The 17,523-nt window shown below is 46.9% G+C and overlaps 1 protein-coding gene across 10 annotated transcripts in view; it reads left to right on the top strand.

The window, feature by feature from the left end:
* Nucleotides 1-17,523, top strand: part of BCL11A (BCL11 transcription factor A) — a 97,113-nt gene that overhangs the window by 66,252 nt on the left and 13,338 nt on the right. For 6 of the 10 annotated variants that reach the window (XM_060117241.1, XM_060117234.1, XM_060117235.1 and 3 more), the window contains one exon: nt 15,691-15,792. The exons of the other annotated variants lie outside the window; for them this stretch is intronic. In XM_060117241.1, coding sequence (XP_059973224.1) covers nt 15,691-15,792 — 102 coding nt within the window. The remainder of the gene's footprint in view (nt 1-15,690; nt 15,793-17,523) is intronic. 10 annotated transcript variants of the gene reach the window in all.

The raw sequence follows: 17,523 nt of genomic DNA, 5'->3' as shown, positions 1-17,523 counted from the left end.
CCTGGTTTATCTGTAAAACCTACTTCCCTTTCTGGTGAGTGGGACCAGTTTGAATGGCAGAGGACTCCGTTGGAAGAGAAAAGGGAGGGGAGATAAGAGAAGGGAGATGTAGAAACAGAGGTGGAAAGGAGAAGAAAAGGGGGAAGAGAGAAGGAAAGAGGGAGCGGGGAAAGAGGAGTGACATTTGGGCTCTTTTTAGCTGGACTCCAATGCAGATTTCATCAGGCTCATTGGCTGTGGGGAAACCGACTGTACGGACCGTCACCGTGCCTGTAACTTACTGTGAAGCGGCTGTGGTGACTGAATTTTCTGACACTGTCAGAGTTTGGACAACCCTGCCAGCTCCTGGAAGGAGAGCCTTACAACTGTCACAGGCGAAGCATCAGAGGCACGTGCTGTCGATAGTGACCTGCATTTGCAGAAACTCTGAGGGCTTTCTAATTAACGGAGGAGATCCAAATTAGAGGAAAGCTGTTCGATAAGTCCCCTCACATGCGCTAAGTGTCATGGCGCAGATAATCATTACATCTAACAAGCTCCTGATTTTTAACAGAAGCTATGAGATGAACTGGCCTATAATGGTTCAGTTTCAAGGGGAAAAAAAAAAAAAAGCACACCCTAGCCCCCCGTCTGAAAAAGAAGAAAGAAAGAAGGAAGGGAATAAAGAAAGAACAAGAAGAAAAAAAGAAAATAGGGGAAAAAATAGGAAAAATGGGGGGGGCGGGAAATGAACAAGAGGTTCTCATGCTAGTGCTTTGGGCAAATGTTCAAACCCCATCCCTGAATTCTTGCCTTTGTCACTGGCTGGAGCAATCAGATACATCTTCTGTTTTAGATTTTCCTTACTGTAATCTATGTCTGCTAATATGCCAGCTCGTTCATTTGATGTTTCCCGGAGACGAGCCTCCTCCGTGAGTTATTTCTGACCATCGCAGCATTCCACAGGGTCTGAATTGTTGAAAGCAGTGACCCAAACCATAACAACTTGAATATTACAATCGAAACATGTGATGTAGACAGCAGTTGATTTGGGGCTCAACCTTGGATGGAGAAACAGACTGGGGGCTGAAGGGGACCCCATCTGTCCCTGGAGACTTGCCTGAGATCCCTTGGGGATCTGTCTGAGCTCAGGCCTCCTGACCCCATCCAGGGCTCTGTGCACAGGGCAGGGGAATTTAAGTCCTGGTTTGAGTCATTGATTTAAACCAGCTTTCAAAGGCCTGCGTGGAGCCGATCATTTGCGTGCCTTCCTTTCTGGGTGTTTCCCTTGTCAAAACCATTTCTCTACGTGGGACACACATCAGAGGGGGAAAGGGCTGTAAACCTTGAGGGTTGGCCGACATCGTTCAGGAAGTGCAGTATTAAGAGCAGCGCTTCTCTTGTCCCCGTTGATTCTCCCCAACTACCCATACTATCCTTGTAGTTATTCATGGGAAATAAAATAATATAAATCACGCCGCCTGATGCTTCTCAAACGGCTCACAAAGTAATCACAGGCTGAAATGCAGCTTTTCTTGCCGTGTCTTTGTCAGTAAATCAGATTTTGAGCATTTATTAGCAAAAGTTAGATTTAAGCATCATTCCTGTAATGTTTGAAAGAAAGAAGATTTGTTTGGGTAGGGACTCTGCCAATCAGTGAGCTTCCAGCTTGACTCTGCTATCAATTATTGCTGCAATTATTTGTCTAGTTGGATATTTAAAATGTCATCAGAAAGAGATGATTACATATTCCAGAAAGCAAGGCACTGTATAATCAGATGAACTGAATCCAGTTAAATGTAGTGTGGTACCAACCTGTCCTTCAGAGTAGAATTCTTGAGCTACCACCTAAGCAGCAGCCTTCTGCCCAGTTTTTAGGAAGCTGATCTTAACCTTGGGCTGCAGTGTGTTGCTGAGGTCGGTTGAGACCTGATTATGGGAAGCTTTCCAAGTCTGAAAATGGAATTGCTCCTTCAGATACATGAGAAGTGCATTTTGGTTATCTCATTCAATTCATCTGCAAATCTATAAATAAGATGTCCCTCTATTCTTCTTGCTTCCTGTGGATTTAAATGCCAAATCCTGATTTGTGGCAAAGTTGTCACATGTCCCTTTTCCCACTCTCTCTGCCTGGTGCCCAGGATCTAAGCAGTGGCAGTAGAAATTACAACTGTTTGGAGGCCAAGAAAAATCTCCATTTCTCGCTTTTCTCCAATCCCGGGTATTCTCGGCCCTGCTCCATCCATCAGCCTCCCCCCCACACACCTCCTCCAGCACACACCCCCCTTCTGTCTGCACCACCAACAGGAAACCAATACAGCTCCAATTTTTTTTTTTTTTTTTTTTTTATGGAGGAAAAGAAACCACAACCTGAACAAAAACTCCAGCCAAACCGAACTCTCTACAAAGAGCAATCCCAAATGTTCTAAACGTATAGAAATCCCCCCTTTAACAGGTCTGGCCCCCTCTCTGGGCGTCAGGAGTGCCCCTGAAGAACAGCATGTTAGATCTGAAAGTGATAGCCAAGCCCTCAGCCGGGAAACAGTCCATCCCCATTCTTCTGACACCAAGATTAGAACTGATGGGAGGTTCTGGAGATGTTTTCTGTATCTAAGGTGGGCTTCATGAATTTGAGAATTTTCTGTGGGGCTTTTCCCAGTTCACTTTCCAGAGAGCATGCTTAGCTGTTATGATTCCAGAACACCACGATGATCAAAGGACTTTCCCACCATAACATAAAATTTTGGGGTGGGGAATCTGTTAGAAAATTAATCTCATCTGTGGGGCAGGGATGGGGGAGAGGGGGTGGGAGATGACCTTTTAAAACACAGGAGCCCTGGGTTGTGTGTGTGCTGGAGCATGTGGGAGAGAGAACGGTGTAGAGGGTGGAGCATCCAAAAAATGACTTAAAAAAATGAAACTCATTGAAATGGAGAAAAAATATTGTCTCTGCTGCAGTTAACCTCCTGTCACCTTTGTCCCTCTCCTCCTTCACCAGCTGTGCTCAAGGACATTCACGTCTTGCCTGGGTTTCCCTGCCAGGCCCTGCAGCTTGGGGTGATCCGGGTCAGCTGACTACACTGCCCTACTGGGGGGCAGAAATTGCTTTGAGCCTTGAAAGCAGGTTATATGCTTGTGGTGGGTGGGGTGTGTGTGTGAAGACCACAAAACAAGAGGAGTGAAGGGCCAGGTTTAGCTCTTAGGAAGCAGATAGGAGGCCCAGCGTTCTGAATGTGTTTGCTTTTCCTGGGATCCCTGCCTCATTTTAGTTTTCAGGGTGTACGTGTTTCTCTCATGTTCTCCAGCGCGTCCCAAACAGAGGCAGGGGCTGGGCTTGGGCCTGGAGCTCTGGCTGGGCAGGGACATGCCAGTCGTTTGGCTGGGAAGCCCCAGCCAGCACTCCAGGGTTTTGCACTCTCTTCTCTGGGCCTCCACGGGGCTGTGCCAGGATCTGGTGCAACTTGGGGCATGAGCTGTGGGCTGCTGCAGGCATTCTCCTGCATCGGAGGCAGGGAGGCAGATGAGGTCATCCAGACAGACTTCCAAGGCTAGCCTTATTTAGTGGAGCAAAACTATGTGTTCTAAATAGGATTGCTTGAACTGCAGGACTTCACACTGTTCTTTCTCTCGGGGCAGAAAGATAGGGGTGTAGGTGGGGAATGAGAATAGAGAAAAGTGTGGGAGATTACTAAAAAAAAAAAAAAAAAAAAAAAAAAAATTGAGAGAGGGAGAGGAAAGGGACCCAAACTAGGTAATTGGGACCAATTCATCAGAAGACTTAAGGAAATTTGACATCTATTGTAACTCTTCTAACTGTATAATTACACAGCATTTGGAAAGTGAATTATTAACTTGATTGTCCATAACGACCATTGAGTAAATATACAATCACAGGTTGTCAAAATTGTACAGTGAACCGATGGGCCAGCAGCCACTTTCAAGGGACTGTAATCATCTCCCGGGTCAAGGCTGACCTGGAGGCTCCTTGGTTAGTGAATCATTTACGGGAGAGACCTCAGCGACTCTGGGAAGGCAAGGTTCCCCTGGTCACTGCCGGGTCCTTGGCAGCTCCTTCCAGCCAGGTCATTTAGAATCGCCCTCCAGGAAGAAAAGTTCACTGAACAGCACTTGATTTACGAGTATTGATTAAGGGGCTCTTCTTTGCCCAGAATGGTGCCAGGGGAGGAGAGGTGGACAGCGCGCTGTTGGTTCTCAGAAGGCTTGGACTTTAGTTGGGACCAGTGGTGGTGGATACATGATGATCGTGTGGAGCCTGGGACCCAAACATAGTGTAAGGCTGGGGACCGGGTGTGGGATATCCTTCACCGGCTTTGCCTTTGTCTAACCAGGGGCCTTGGTGCCCCTCGCCCCCTGAGCCACGATGCTCCCGCCCTGGGTGCAGGCGGGTACGTAATCTCAGTGGGGCCTCACTGGAGGAGCAGCCGTGTCAGCCAAGAGCCGCAGGCCATAAATGCAAAGTATGGTTTAACAAAAGCAGCTTTTGAGTGAGAAAGCTGAGTGGAGTTGTCCCAACCTGTCAACTTCAGATTTCTTTCCTCCTCCCCATAAATCAAAAAACGGTTGGTGGAAGGGAGGGACAGAAGCTTTTCATTTTCAGATTTTGTAAGAAAATAAAATCAAATCAAAAGAACCTGTCCCACGCTGATACCTTACATGCCAGGTTTGAGCCCGAGGCAAATTTTTGTGGCCGTGTAATAAGCCTCTTTAAAATGGTGACAGACCCTTGACTCTTTGCCTTGAATTACACGGATAGAAGACATTTTATTGCGTTAGAGCCAGGCCAGGAGTACAGGATGGTTCTTGCCTGGTCGGCCCCTTTGAACACACCCGCCCTGCTGTCCACACTCCCACCACCTGACAGGGCTGGGCCGTGATGGTGGCGGAGATCTGTGGGCCGGTGACAGGGGGCTTTCTACCCAGCAGTGGCAAGTTTAGGCTCTGGAAGCAAAAGGATTTCAGCCTGAGGGGCCTGTTAGGGAGAGGGGAGTGTCTGCGTTCTAGTGGACCTGGGAGACCTTGACATGGGCGGCTCTGGGTCAGTCTCACTGCTGGTGCTGCATGGAAATAGAGTATAGCTGAGGCCTCATTGCCCAGGCAGTCTTAGATTCAAAACAGGAAATGATACTGGGGACTCCCCTGTAGTGTGTGTGTGGGGGGGCTTGATGTCTATGGAGACGGGAAAGGGGACGGTGGCTTCAAGGTCCAAAGAGGCCAGTTCTCCACAAGCTGAGTTTCCAAGTGGACCTGTCCAGTGGGTGGAAGGGTTGGTGTGTTCTTGGTTTGAGGAGCTTGGAGGAGTCTGATAACTTTGGGTGTTGCCCCCGTAGTATCAACAGAGCTAGTAAGCCCGAGAACAGCCAGCAGCACCCACCCTGCGGCTGGACTGGGGCCCCTCGAATGACTGCAGATGTTACACATGTGCATCTCCTTTTTTATTCAGGAAATTCTTTCCAGGTTGGTCAGTGGGATAAATGAAGGATTCGACATTGGGTAAAAAGCCAGGAAAATATCTCTGAAGCCAAGAAAATAGGCCACCAGTCAGTAGGCTGTGTCTGCCTCTCCTTTGTTCTGTAGGGCTGTCAGAGAGGTTGGGTCTGAGGCCAGGGCTCGGAGGAGGAAGGTGCCGAGGGACTGAGCAGATGGTAGCAGAAGTTGGAGGAGCGTGTGGGCGGGCAGAGGCCTGCTTCTGAAAGAAGGACTCTCTGCCATGGGACGAGGCCTGGCCTCGAAGCCCCAGAACCCTCCTTGATTCAATCTCACCTCAGGCAAGAGGGCAGCCTAGTTTTGTTTCTGAAGAAATGTCAGAGCCTGACCTGCTAGACCATTTTTTTTTTTTTTGAAGTTTGTAGAGCTTTGAAGCCTTAAATTAGTTCTCATAATTTCTGAGCAGTTCTGTATTAACCATGGGACATAATAGGTTTTAATTCTGGAGAATGGCCAGTTCTGGTTCTAAGAATCTCTTGGCCAAGATTGTCACAGAACATTAGGCCCATAGAGTGTGCCTTCCCCATTTCCCTGGACACTCACACCCTATTTCATCATCCCGGGAAGGCAAGTGATTGCCTGCAAGTGGCTGTAAGACGAGTGCCCGGACACTCTGCCTCACCCCACCCGGAGGTGGGGTGAGTGAGGTGAGAGAGTGGTGACGAGGGGCAAAGGTTGGTCCCCAAGTCAGTGGGCAGGACTCTGAGTTCCAGCTCTGCTCTCACTGCCTGCAGCAGGATGCCTCTGAGATCTTCTGTCACCTGGGGAGGTGAGGATAACACCTTCCCTCATCCCACAGGATTACTGTGGGGTCAGAATGTGAGGAGAAGGCTTTGGGAAGAAGATAAAACCCTCCACAGCGGCCACAACATACTTTCTCAAAAAGGGCCAGGCTTGGAGGCTACCCGTGCTTCTGGGCCCTTTTCCTTTGAAGGTTGCACACATCAGTCCTGGAAGATAAAACCAGAAAACTCTCCAGCTCTCTGGGCCTGCTCACATCTACCAACCATGCCTCTCCCCTCCAGCAGCATCACTGCCTACATTCCGCAAACGTCCTCCTCCGCAAGGCCCAGGGACACCTGAAAATAACAGGGGTCTTCTTATAAGTGCCAAGCTTGGTTTTCTTAAACTTATTCTGGTATTTTCTTAGACTGATGAAAATGGAGATAGGGAGGCCATAAATTACGTTTGGTAGTTGACGCAGATAAAAAGTCTCGGGGTGGCCTCTTCAGAGGAATTTGGGAGTTGCATGTTCTGCTTGCTTTGATAGAGAGGTCCTTCTCTGCCCTGGCTGGTGTTATCAGAATTAAACGTTTGCTGAGCAAATGGTCAGTCTCATTGGATCCACCTTTACAGCCCAAAGGCCTTCCTCCCCTCAGTTGAAAATGCTCATTCCCCCAGACATCGAATCCTTAAATCAGGGGGAACACACGTGTAGTTTTCAAGGCTTTCCAGGTGCTGGCGCTATGATTTTCCATCCTTTTCTTCCTTTCTCTGTGCGGTGAGTGGGGTCTGCGAATACATCTGCGTGAGACCGGATGATTTGGGCAAAAGAGACAGTGTTGTTCAGGACTTCAGCTTCTTTCATTCCTCACTCCTTCTTCTAACCACAAAGATACTGCGGTTGAGCCCCACTTTAAGAAAGCCCAATACACACCAAATCTCATCAATGGAAACTGATAAATTAGAGGGTGATTTTTCACATTACAGAAAGATGGTTAACTTTTCAAAAGGTTTCCCCGCAGGGTTCCTTTAAATAGTGAGCTCCCCCACTGAATTTAAAGTGTTTGTTTACAGATCATTAACTACTTGACAGAGAGGTTGGGGAGGGGGTGGAGGAAGAAGCACTTAAAAGGTAAAAGTGTTAGAAGCCCTGCCAATTTTCGATGAGCCTGGAAGGGTGATGAAACATCCCTGAAATTACGTCCGTTAGCAAATGTGATTCAGTTTACAGAAATTCAGTTTACACATGGCTTTCCAGGAACCCTTCAGGTTGGCTGAGGCAGGGACCACAGGGCGCTGGGGCCTTGCCTCCCTGGTTTGGGGTGGCTGGGAGAGGACTCTGGCTTTTCTTAGAGTCCTGTGCGTGCCCTCATGTGCAGTGGGTACCAGGCTCTGACATGAGGCCGAGCTTTGCCACTGGCCTTCGGGCACGGGCAACAGAGACCTTTCCCCTTGACATTTAGCCTGAGTTTGTGGGAAGTTTCTTCCTGGTTCTCTCTGACCTTCAGTCTCTTTGGCTCAGGACTCACCTAGGTTTCCTGCTTGAAACTTAGACAGGTAAGCTTTGCACGACTGTGCCCCAGGAGGTTGAAAACCACCACCAGGCCTACTCTCTGAGTCTAAGAATTAGCCTGGGGACCAGACCCAGCCCACACAGGCCTGTAGGTTTTTTTCTCATCCCTGCAAGTTCATAAGGGGCGTAGGCCCATCCTGGCCAGCTTCTAGGATGGCCCATAGTAGGTCTCTTAACTGCGTCCAAGACTCCTGCCCTTGATCTGGTTTCAAGGAGACTCAAGACTGGCCTGGGAGAAAGAACTCATCCATCTAATCCAGTCTTCTCTTTTTTTCTTTTTTTTTTTTTGCGGTATGCGGACCTCTCACTGCTGTGGCCTCTCCCGTTGCGGAGCACAGGCTCCAGACGCGCAGGCTCAGCGGCCATGGCTCATGGGCCCAGCCGCTCCACGGCATGCGGGACCCCCCTGGACCGGGGTACAAACCCGCATCCCCTGCATCGGCAGGCGGACTCCCAACCACTGCGCCACCAGGGAAACCCCCAGTCTTCTCTTTTTAAAGATGGGAAAACTGAGGGCCAGAAAGGGGAAGGGATTTACTCAAAGTCATGCTTAGCCGGGGAATGGCAGAGTTGAGATTGAGGAGCTTAAATTCCTGACTTTGTTCTAGCAGTCTCCAGAGGAACGAGTCCCTAACGTCCTAAAGGAAGAAAGGAATCTGGAGAGAGTTTCAGTGGGACCCATGAAGGAATGGATTAGGCAAGGCCTCTTTAAAAGTAGTTCCCCAATTCCCCCAAATAACCTGAAAAATAACCTCAGGTAGAAGCAAGCCTGTGCCCACACATGTACACTCCCTCACACCCCACCACACACAAAGTCCTCCAATAAGGACTCAGAGCGGGAGTAAGGTTACCCCCGCTCTTCCCGTGGCTCTGAAGAGAAAAGAAAGAGGGGAAATTTGGAGGGAAGGTCAAGGTGATGATTGAAGAGACACAGAGGTATAGGAAAATCTCCACCTTTCTTGCACAGTCATTTGTTGAAGATGTGTCAGCAAGTACAAGCCCGTGTGAAACTGGCAGTGCTACATCTGAAATAGATTATTTAAACCGGGGAGGCAGGGTTGCAGGAAGAACATGGCTATCAACAGTTGTTTGACTCAGAGGAATAGAACACAGTGAATTCTGCCTTGGTAGACCACTCACCACTCATCAGGGGGCAAAACAATCAGGGTGGGGGGAAACAAAACAGGACAGATGACCTTTCATAGTTTCACCAGCGTCCACGTGGCTGCATCCATTATTGTAAGAAAACGTGATGTTTGAAAAATAAGAAGTTGTGAAAGGTGAATCCTTCACAAAAGCCCTCAGAGGGTTTATTTAGGTGACCATATCCTCTGGTATCAACAGGATGGATTGGTGAGTAATATTTTGATTTAAATGTACTACCTGTTGGGCCCCATTTGGGTACACCTCGAGCTTTGCTTCTCTCTGGGCATCAATACCTGCTTTTTTCTTTTGTCTAGAAAGTCCTTCCTCTTGGCTCTCCAGGTCCAGTTCCTAAGTTCCCTTTTTCCTAAAGCCACTCTCCTCCCTTCCAAATGGAAGTTATTTGTCTCCTGTGAATTTCCGTTCAGTTTATCTGTACCTCTCTTATGACACACTTTCTACTTTGGAGCAGAGTGATTCCTTTCCAGGCTTATCTTCTCTACTAGATGGAGGCTCCTGTAGGGAAGTCTGTGTCTGACTTTTCTTTGCGTTGCCCACAGAGGTAACCCATTGCTTGGGGCAATATAATCGTTTACTGAGTTCGGGCACTCAGTAAATAGTTGTTGAATGAATGCGTGAAAGAATGAATGAATGGAATTTATCCCAGGTACACACGTCTTGCATAGTGAGGTACACAGTTAAACAAAGGAAAAAAAAAACTGTCCTAAAACAATTTGTCTTCTTATGAGCTGCCCTTCCAGTCTCCTCGAGACGTTCCACCACTCTAAGGCAAGAGCTTAAAATGTAATAAAAATTTATCTAATTCATGATCAAGTGAAAATACTTAGGGCCCAGAGCCAAAAAATATTATTGGAATGAACTTTTTTCAACACCCTAAATTTAACCAGTTGGAATTCTTTTTTTTAAAGTACCATCCTATTCAAACTTTTGAAATGAAGGATTTGCCTTTTAGTGGGAAATCTGCATTTCAACACAAAGATGGAATACAATGTCTTTAGCTTACTTATTCTTCAGAAAAGCAAGTTCCTTTTTTTTTTTGAATTATATGTTTTGCTTATGTTAAAGACACAGATTGCAGAAAATTTTGTTTAGGCCTGACAGATTGGTGGCTTGCATTTTTTGCATTTTTATAGATAAAGGGGCATGAAAGATGTCATCTCTCCTCCTCACTCAGAGTGGATGCCTAGGGTGAGAACTCTTAAAAGGTGAAATTAGTAATGTGTTGTTAGGTAATCAAGGCTCTGAGGTGATAGGCTTGGTCAAAAAAGAAAAAAAAGTTTTCCAATGAGTGATTGATGAGATGAAAGTCATTGGTGAAGTCTCTGCGAATATAAGGACCATGAACAAGTTTCAGCAAAGAAATTCTATAGTGTGATGTCTGAAGAATTCTTGCTTGCTTTGTGTATACGGAGCATCACGATTCGGTAAAATCTTAGCTAGTGAAAAAGCATAGTGATGGGGAAAACACTCGTGTAAATGCTCATTTCTAGAATAAAAGGGAATGCAATTTTGACAATATCAGAAGGTTAATTAAGAAGTCTGTGAGCAGGGCCTCCCTGGTGGCGCAAGTGGTTGAGAGTCCGCCTGCCGATGCAGGGGATACGGGTTCGTGCCCCGGTCTGGGAGGATCCCATATGCCGCGGAGCGGCTGGGCCCGTGAGCCATGGCCGCTGAGCCTGCGCGTCCGGAGCCTGTGCTCCGCAACGGGGGAGGCCACAACAGTGAGAGGCCCGCATACCGCAAAAAAAAAAAAAAAAAAAAAAAAAAAAAGAAGTCTGTGAGCAGTGATAAAGCTGGCACATTTTCAGTTCAGATTGACCCAACTCAAGACAGGCATTGCTAATGTTGGCTCTATAATACTCTAAAAAGTCACAGGATCTGAGAGATGGGGGCTGGTATCTGTCTTAAATGGAGGGTCAGGAGCTAGAAGGAGATTCAGTGGATTTGCTTTCCAGTTAGATAAAGAAGCCTCTATCCTAGACTAGCTGCACTGTTGTTATTTTTGTGATTTAGATCCAGTAATATTGATAGAACAGGAATTGGTTTGTTCAGGGAACTTTACAAACTTTCAGGATGCATTTTTAGTGTAGTCTGTAAGTTGGCTACTGGCTGAGGACAGAGAGGGGACTTGAGAATGTTGGAGCTAGAAGGGACGGTAAGTGTCCTTTATTTTGGCCTGTCACCAATATAGAGATCCCTCCCCATCACAGTGGGTTGTCATCTTCTCTTTTTTTTTGAAGATGCAAGGTGAGTGGGAGATCATGCTTCACAGGGTAACCCTTCCTCTTGGGGAGGCTCTACCTCTTTTGTGCCCCATCTTGCTGGGAAAACAGGGCAGTTACCTAGAAACATATGTTTAAGAAAAGAAATACATAAATGCACATATATGTTTTCGTGAACAGCAAACATCTATACGTGTATCTACTCCTCTAGAGAGGCCTGGGTTTTTAATTCCTATAAAAGTCAGCACCCGGAGCAGTCATTCAGTGTTTTGGAAATAATGCTTTGTGCTCAGCTGTTTCAGCACATTTGTAGATCAGCGGTATTGCTTGTTGATTGGTAGTGATGTGGCTATGTGACACACCCAGTGATTCGTTTCAGAAACATATAACAGGTCAGTAGTAAAGGAATCTTTGAGAGGTTCTTGGGGAAACCTAAAACTTGATTTAATGATCTTCAATTCCAGGGACATCCCACCTGGTTTATAGAGCTCTGTGTCAAAAGTTGGTCCCGATGCATATAGAAATCTAAAGTGACCGATGCATAACATTCAATCAAAACCATTCCCAATTTGTGGCAGATTTTTTAATGAGACCTGAAAGATAAGATTCATTATTTGTTACTCAGCCATAAGGAAACATTGCAACCTAATAATGCATGAGGCATTTCTGAGGCCCTAAAGGGGAAATGCTGGGTCTGGAGAGACTTTTTTTTTTTTTTTTTTTTGGTATGTGGGCCTCTCACTGTTGTGGCCTCTTCCGTTGCGGAGCACAGGCTCCGGACGTGCAGGCCCAGTGGCCATGGCTCACGGGCCCAGCCACTCCGCGGCACGTGGGATCTTCCCAGACCAGGGCACGAACCCGCGTCCCCTGCACCAGCAGGCGGACTCCCAACCACTGCACCACCAGGGAAGCCCTGGAGAGACTTTTATGAAACAGAACAGGTTAAAATGCTTTTCACCAGAGGAGTACAAGGCATTTGAAAAGATTAATTCAGAAGAGGGCAACACATTTGAGAGTCCAGAAAGGGAAACAGGAGTCCAGTGCTTACTGCATCCGTGCAGCGTGCCATAGCTGCATTTGCAAACATTTCCGCATTTATGGAAGCAGTGAGGACACCATCTGCCTGACATAAGCTGGTTTGGATGTTATGCAAAGAGCATTCCCTGTTTGAGTCTGGGCCTCTTCCCTGTCCTGGTCAGTGCGAGAGGGTGGAACCTTGGATTCCACATAGAGGGATCCTTAGGAATTTCCCAGGCTTGCTCTGGTCCTAAAGGAGGTGAGTCCCAGACAGCAGACAGAAGGGAAGAGAGCCTCATAGCCAGTGGATCTCTGGCTGCCAGGAGAACATCAAAGCTTCCAGCTTCCATTCCTCCCCTCATGCTAAGACAGCACTTATGAAACTGGATTGTGTGTACGAATCACCTGGAGTGCTTGCTAAACATAGATTCTTATACTCTACACCCACTTCCCTAATCCCAGTTTTTGATTCAGTAATTCTGAGGAAGGGCCTGAGACTTTGCATTTCCAACAAGCTCCCAGGTGATGCTGATGCTGGGCCTGGGTCTGTACTTTGAGAACCACTGCCCTGAGAGAACCACCAAGGAAATAAAGACAGCATAGCTAGACCGCCCACTTCCCTGCCAGCCACCGGAGCCCACCTCCCCCTGGGGAGAAGGAAAATGCAGGTGGGAGGAGAAGAGGCCCTCAGTCAGGGGCAGCCTGGGAAGGCAGAGCTGCTGGTTGAGGGTGATGCTTAGAAGCATTAATTGTGAGACTCTACTCTGCCTAAACTGTGATGGAATAATTGAAAGCATCATAGCAAGAAGTTAAACCCTAGGGAAGCTATTAACAATTCAGCATTTCCAGTTCCTGTGGGAATGTTGATTCTACTTACCAATGAGAACGTGTTCAGAGATGTGTTTGGCGGGGGAGGCTGCAGAATCATCTGGGGTCCCCATTGTCTTTGGTTTGACACTCTTCTTGGAGGAAGAGAAAGGCAAGAATGAGTCTCTCTCACGAAGACAGTGTCAGTAGCTTGTTAGGCTGATAGGAACGGTTTGTTTCTCTTCAGCTGGCTGATTCTGCAGGGGAAGCAGAAGTAGAGGATGAAAACAGTGGGGGTGAGGCAAGGTGCAGGAAGTAGGTCAGGTGTTTTCCAATTCTGAAACCAAGTCAGTTCATTTGGACCTTTTGAAAGGTCCACTCAGCACCTTTGGGGTGGACTCGAGGTTGTTCCTCCGAATGGGTCAAGAGAAAGAGATCCCTTCTCACTGGTACTTCTTGAGCAGTACAGACCAGGGTGGGAATGACAGAGGGGAGGGAGAGAGATGGATATCCCAGAAAAGAGCACTGGACTGGGGAGTCAGGAGACTAATTCTGATCTTCACTTTTGTGGTTAACCATCATGATAGCTGTGAGCCAGTCACTTAATTTCTCAAAGCCTCAGTTTCCCCACCTGTAAAATGAAGGCATTAGACTTGATGATCTCTAAGGTTTTTTACAACTCAAAACCAAACCCAAAACCAAATAATGGTGGCAGATACTCAGACACTCTCCTTGATGAGCCCTCACTTTGCCTTGTGGCCTAGTGCTGTGGGGGAACTGGGCCAGGCTGCTACCCCCAGAAACTCAGCTTGCTCTAGGCCAATGGATTAGTAGATGAGTTTGCCAACAGGAGATGCATGCAAGTGGTCAGGCCTGGACCAGGTTAACGGTTCTCCCATTGCTTGCTGGGGGTCTATTTGAGGCACCTCAGGGTCTTCCCAGAGTAAGTGGCAGGGAATATGAAATGAGTCTTTCCTGGTGTGAGGGTCCAAGTACCTTGTTGCTTTTATGCTGGGGTCACAGTACTCAGCTGTATGGGTCTCCTAAGAAACAGACTTCAGTCTTGGTGACAAACAAACTTATTAAGTAGCTGAGGCAAGAACAAGTGCAAAAATGGATTCTCAGATTTCTCATTGAAAAACACTATGACTAAATCTGTAGTTAATTTTACCCTTGCCTCTCAATTCATAGAACATAAGCAGTTAGATGAAGACATGCTTGCTTTTTAAGTCTAGTCTTCCTGCTTTTGCTGGTTCATTTTGTGGTATTTGTTTTGTTTGGGGTCAGGGAGGAGGACATGCCTCTGTAGATGGTCTCGGGCTAGGCGGAGCCTTCGTGGCAGCCTCCCTGGGCAGGCCCAGTAACAACAGATTTATGCCTCTGTGTAAGAGCTTCCACGAGCAACACGCCATTGTTACCCACCAGGCTCCTCATGAAAGGGAACCTTGTGCTGACTGCCCTGGCTGTTCTTGGCAGCATGATCTATAGAAGGAGAACAGGATGTATTTTACACTTGAGACCTGCTATCCTAGAGTATAACAACAACTCTTCTAAGTGCTCTTAATATTAAGCTAATGGAAAACATACTCTGTTTACTCACCATCAAAGTCTGTTTTTCTTCTCTCCCGCCTCCCCCAATCATCACAAACTCCAAGCCTCTAGGACACACGGAGTGTCCCTGCTCCATCTCTCCTCCACTCTGTCTCAAGGTTGACCTCTCCATGCTTGGTTAGCTCAAGGTGGACTTGGAAAAGCTAGGAACTCACCACATAAACCATACAATCCCCAGGTTGCACAAACCAAATATTTCTTTTCTCACAAAAATCTCACTGCTAGAACTGCTTGATTTACGGCTAGATTTATGTTTATCAGTGTGAGAAGTCATTTTTCCTCACTGGAGTGCAACCCAGTGCAGTAGAATAGAGAAGGTGGGCCACTTTTTTCAGGGTGCTGCTATTTTTGGAATGCTGCTTCGCTCCTTGTCATTGAATGGTAGGATTCCTTACCCTTAATGTGAGGACTTGGCCAAAGTTATCTTAACCCCAGAAGTCTCATCTTTGTTGCCCACTGCTTTGTGCTGTAAGAAGCCATGTCTGCATGGGGTACTCCATGGATAGAATTCCACGTCCTGAGATGCCCAAGGTTTCCCTATCATTGAAGGTGCTGTCATAAAAACAGAATGGGAAGAGTGGGACAGGAAAGGCAGAGTGGGACTCTGTTCCAGAAGAAAAGATTCACAAATCTACTCATTTCCTGTTACCGTATTGTTTTTTGCTTGAGCTTGTCTATAAGTAAAGTAAATGTATGCATGTAAACCAGCCTTGCAGATAAATCCCCCCATTTTACTAGGCTGCCAATCATATTGCCAATTTTCCCCTTGCTATTTACACATCTCTTATTATAAGACAATAATCAGACAATAACAAACAAACAAATGAACCAAAGAACCCCACCCCGCTGCCCCATACCTAAAACAAACTCCCTTCCCTTTTGTCAAAAAAGACCAAAATTAAAACCAAAACAGAACTGTGGGAAAGAACTCACCACTGTTCTTTTGATACAGGCCTTGGGCCTGTTATCTATCTGCAAGGCTGTTGTAATGATGTTAATCTATTTTAATGGAATTGAAATGTGATATCCTGTGGTTTAAGATGCACATTGTTTATAGCTTTAGTGCTTGATTTTGGGTTTCTTTCACAGATAAACTTCTGCACTGGAGGGGCCTCTCCTCCCCTCGTTCTACACACGGAGCTCTAATCCCCACGCCCGGGATGAGTGCAGAATATGCCCCGCAGGGTATTTGTAAGTTGAGCATTATTTCTTCTACAAACGTCCATGTGTGTAGAGATGAGAGTTTCTGGAAATTACCCTTCCTTTTTAAGTACTGAAAGGAGTTATTTCCAAAATACATTGGCATCTGCATATGTATGTTCCATTACTCACTTGGCATCCAGCTCCCCCAATCCATTCAGCCCCAAGTGGCTTTTTTCCCTCCCCTTTTTCTCTCTCTCCTTACTGAAGGCATGGGGCTGAAAGCAGCTCATCCCTGCGGGTCTCCTCCCCAGGGTCTTGTGTGGCTCCATGGCTGGTGACTGCATACATCTGTGTGTTCAGGGCCCATTGTATTGCTGGACATTCACTCCCATGGCCTCATTTAGGACTTCGGATTTACTCCATGGCATATGTCTTTAGCAGAGGCCAGAACTGAAAGGAGTCAGTTCACAGTTACTCTAGAGTTAACCTCATGCATGTTATATATGCATTTACGTGTGTATTTAAACATGGTATATTTTTATATATGCATTGTACATTATATATGTGCATACATATATGATTTCTATTTGTTTTTCTCCTAGATTTAGAGAAAAATGCATAGCATTGTTGCTAAAATTCAAAGATGCCACCCCCCCACCCCTGCCATCACTACGACTACCACCATCCAGTTACTTGTTTAAGCCAACTTTTATAGTGGGGACCTTCTTATGAAAGTTAGATTTGTATGTTTATAAAAATGTTTTTGGGAAAAAATGTTTTTGAAAGGTGTTGTTTTAGAAGGTAATATAGTTTGCTTCTCTCTGTAGGAATAAATGGTGTGAGTCATGCATGGCTAAAAAGTCAGACGGGGGAGGAGGAGGGGGAGGGGGAGGGGGCCGGGGGATTGATTCCACCCCAAACACAAAAAAGCAGGTTCAAGAAGAAAAGAAGTGTGGCACCTAATTTGTATTTAAGGAAAATATTTTTATTTTTAAAGTAAATGAAAAAAATAACCTTTTGTGGAAAGAAAAAAAGAAAGGGAATCGTGGAGAGGGAATAACAGAGAGCAAGATGCAGGAGTTGGGGCCTTAAAGGTGACTGGTTTTCAGATGGGAGGTCAACTAGACCCAACCTTCTTGTGAATGGTGTCTGCAGGGCAGGGCCTGCGCCCTGAGACCAGACTGGAAGCTAGTTGTTTATTTTTATTAACACCTAGGTAATCCTAGGTAACAAAGAGTTATTGTATGAATTTCACAAGCCCTCAGGTCCTGAGGGCTGGGCGGTGCAGGGGTTAAACGCACCTCCCTGCCACGCACTGCCCCCCTGCACCCACAAGCCTAGCTGGGCAGAAGCCTGGGTTAGGTCACCGATTGTACAGAGTTTAGGGGTTTGGACTCATGGTTTCAAGTCCCTACATGCTGACTGGGTGGGGAGAACTCGCCTCATTTTGCTGGGGGTGCCTGGGGCCCTTACTTGGCTGTGGGAACAGAGCCACCCTTGGAGGGAAGGGGTAGGAAGGGAGTTCTCTCTCTTCCTCTGGATCCTCCTGAGGGCAGGGAGTTTGATCTAGGGGGTGGGAAACCAGTAGCCTGATAAGCAGCCCCTGTCTTCTCCCTGCCTCCGGCAATGGGAGGGGGCCTAGTCTGCTGGTGCCCATGCCGGCAGGACCAGTTTAGGAGTGACCAGAACAAGGTATGTGGAAATGGGTTGTAGGGATCCAGAAAGTTCTGAAGCAAAACTGACCCGCACCCCACTCAGCTGCCTTAACCAGTGCCCTTG

The sequence above is a fragment of the Mesoplodon densirostris genome, chromosome 14 (genome assembly GCF_025265405.1).
Source record: "Mesoplodon densirostris isolate mMesDen1 chromosome 14, mMesDen1 primary haplotype, whole genome shotgun sequence".
NCBI classification, from domain to species: Eukaryota; Metazoa; Chordata; class Mammalia; order Artiodactyla; family Ziphiidae; genus Mesoplodon; species Mesoplodon densirostris.
Note: the sequence above shows the minus strand (reverse complement) of the source record. Positions and strands in the feature narration are given on the sequence as shown.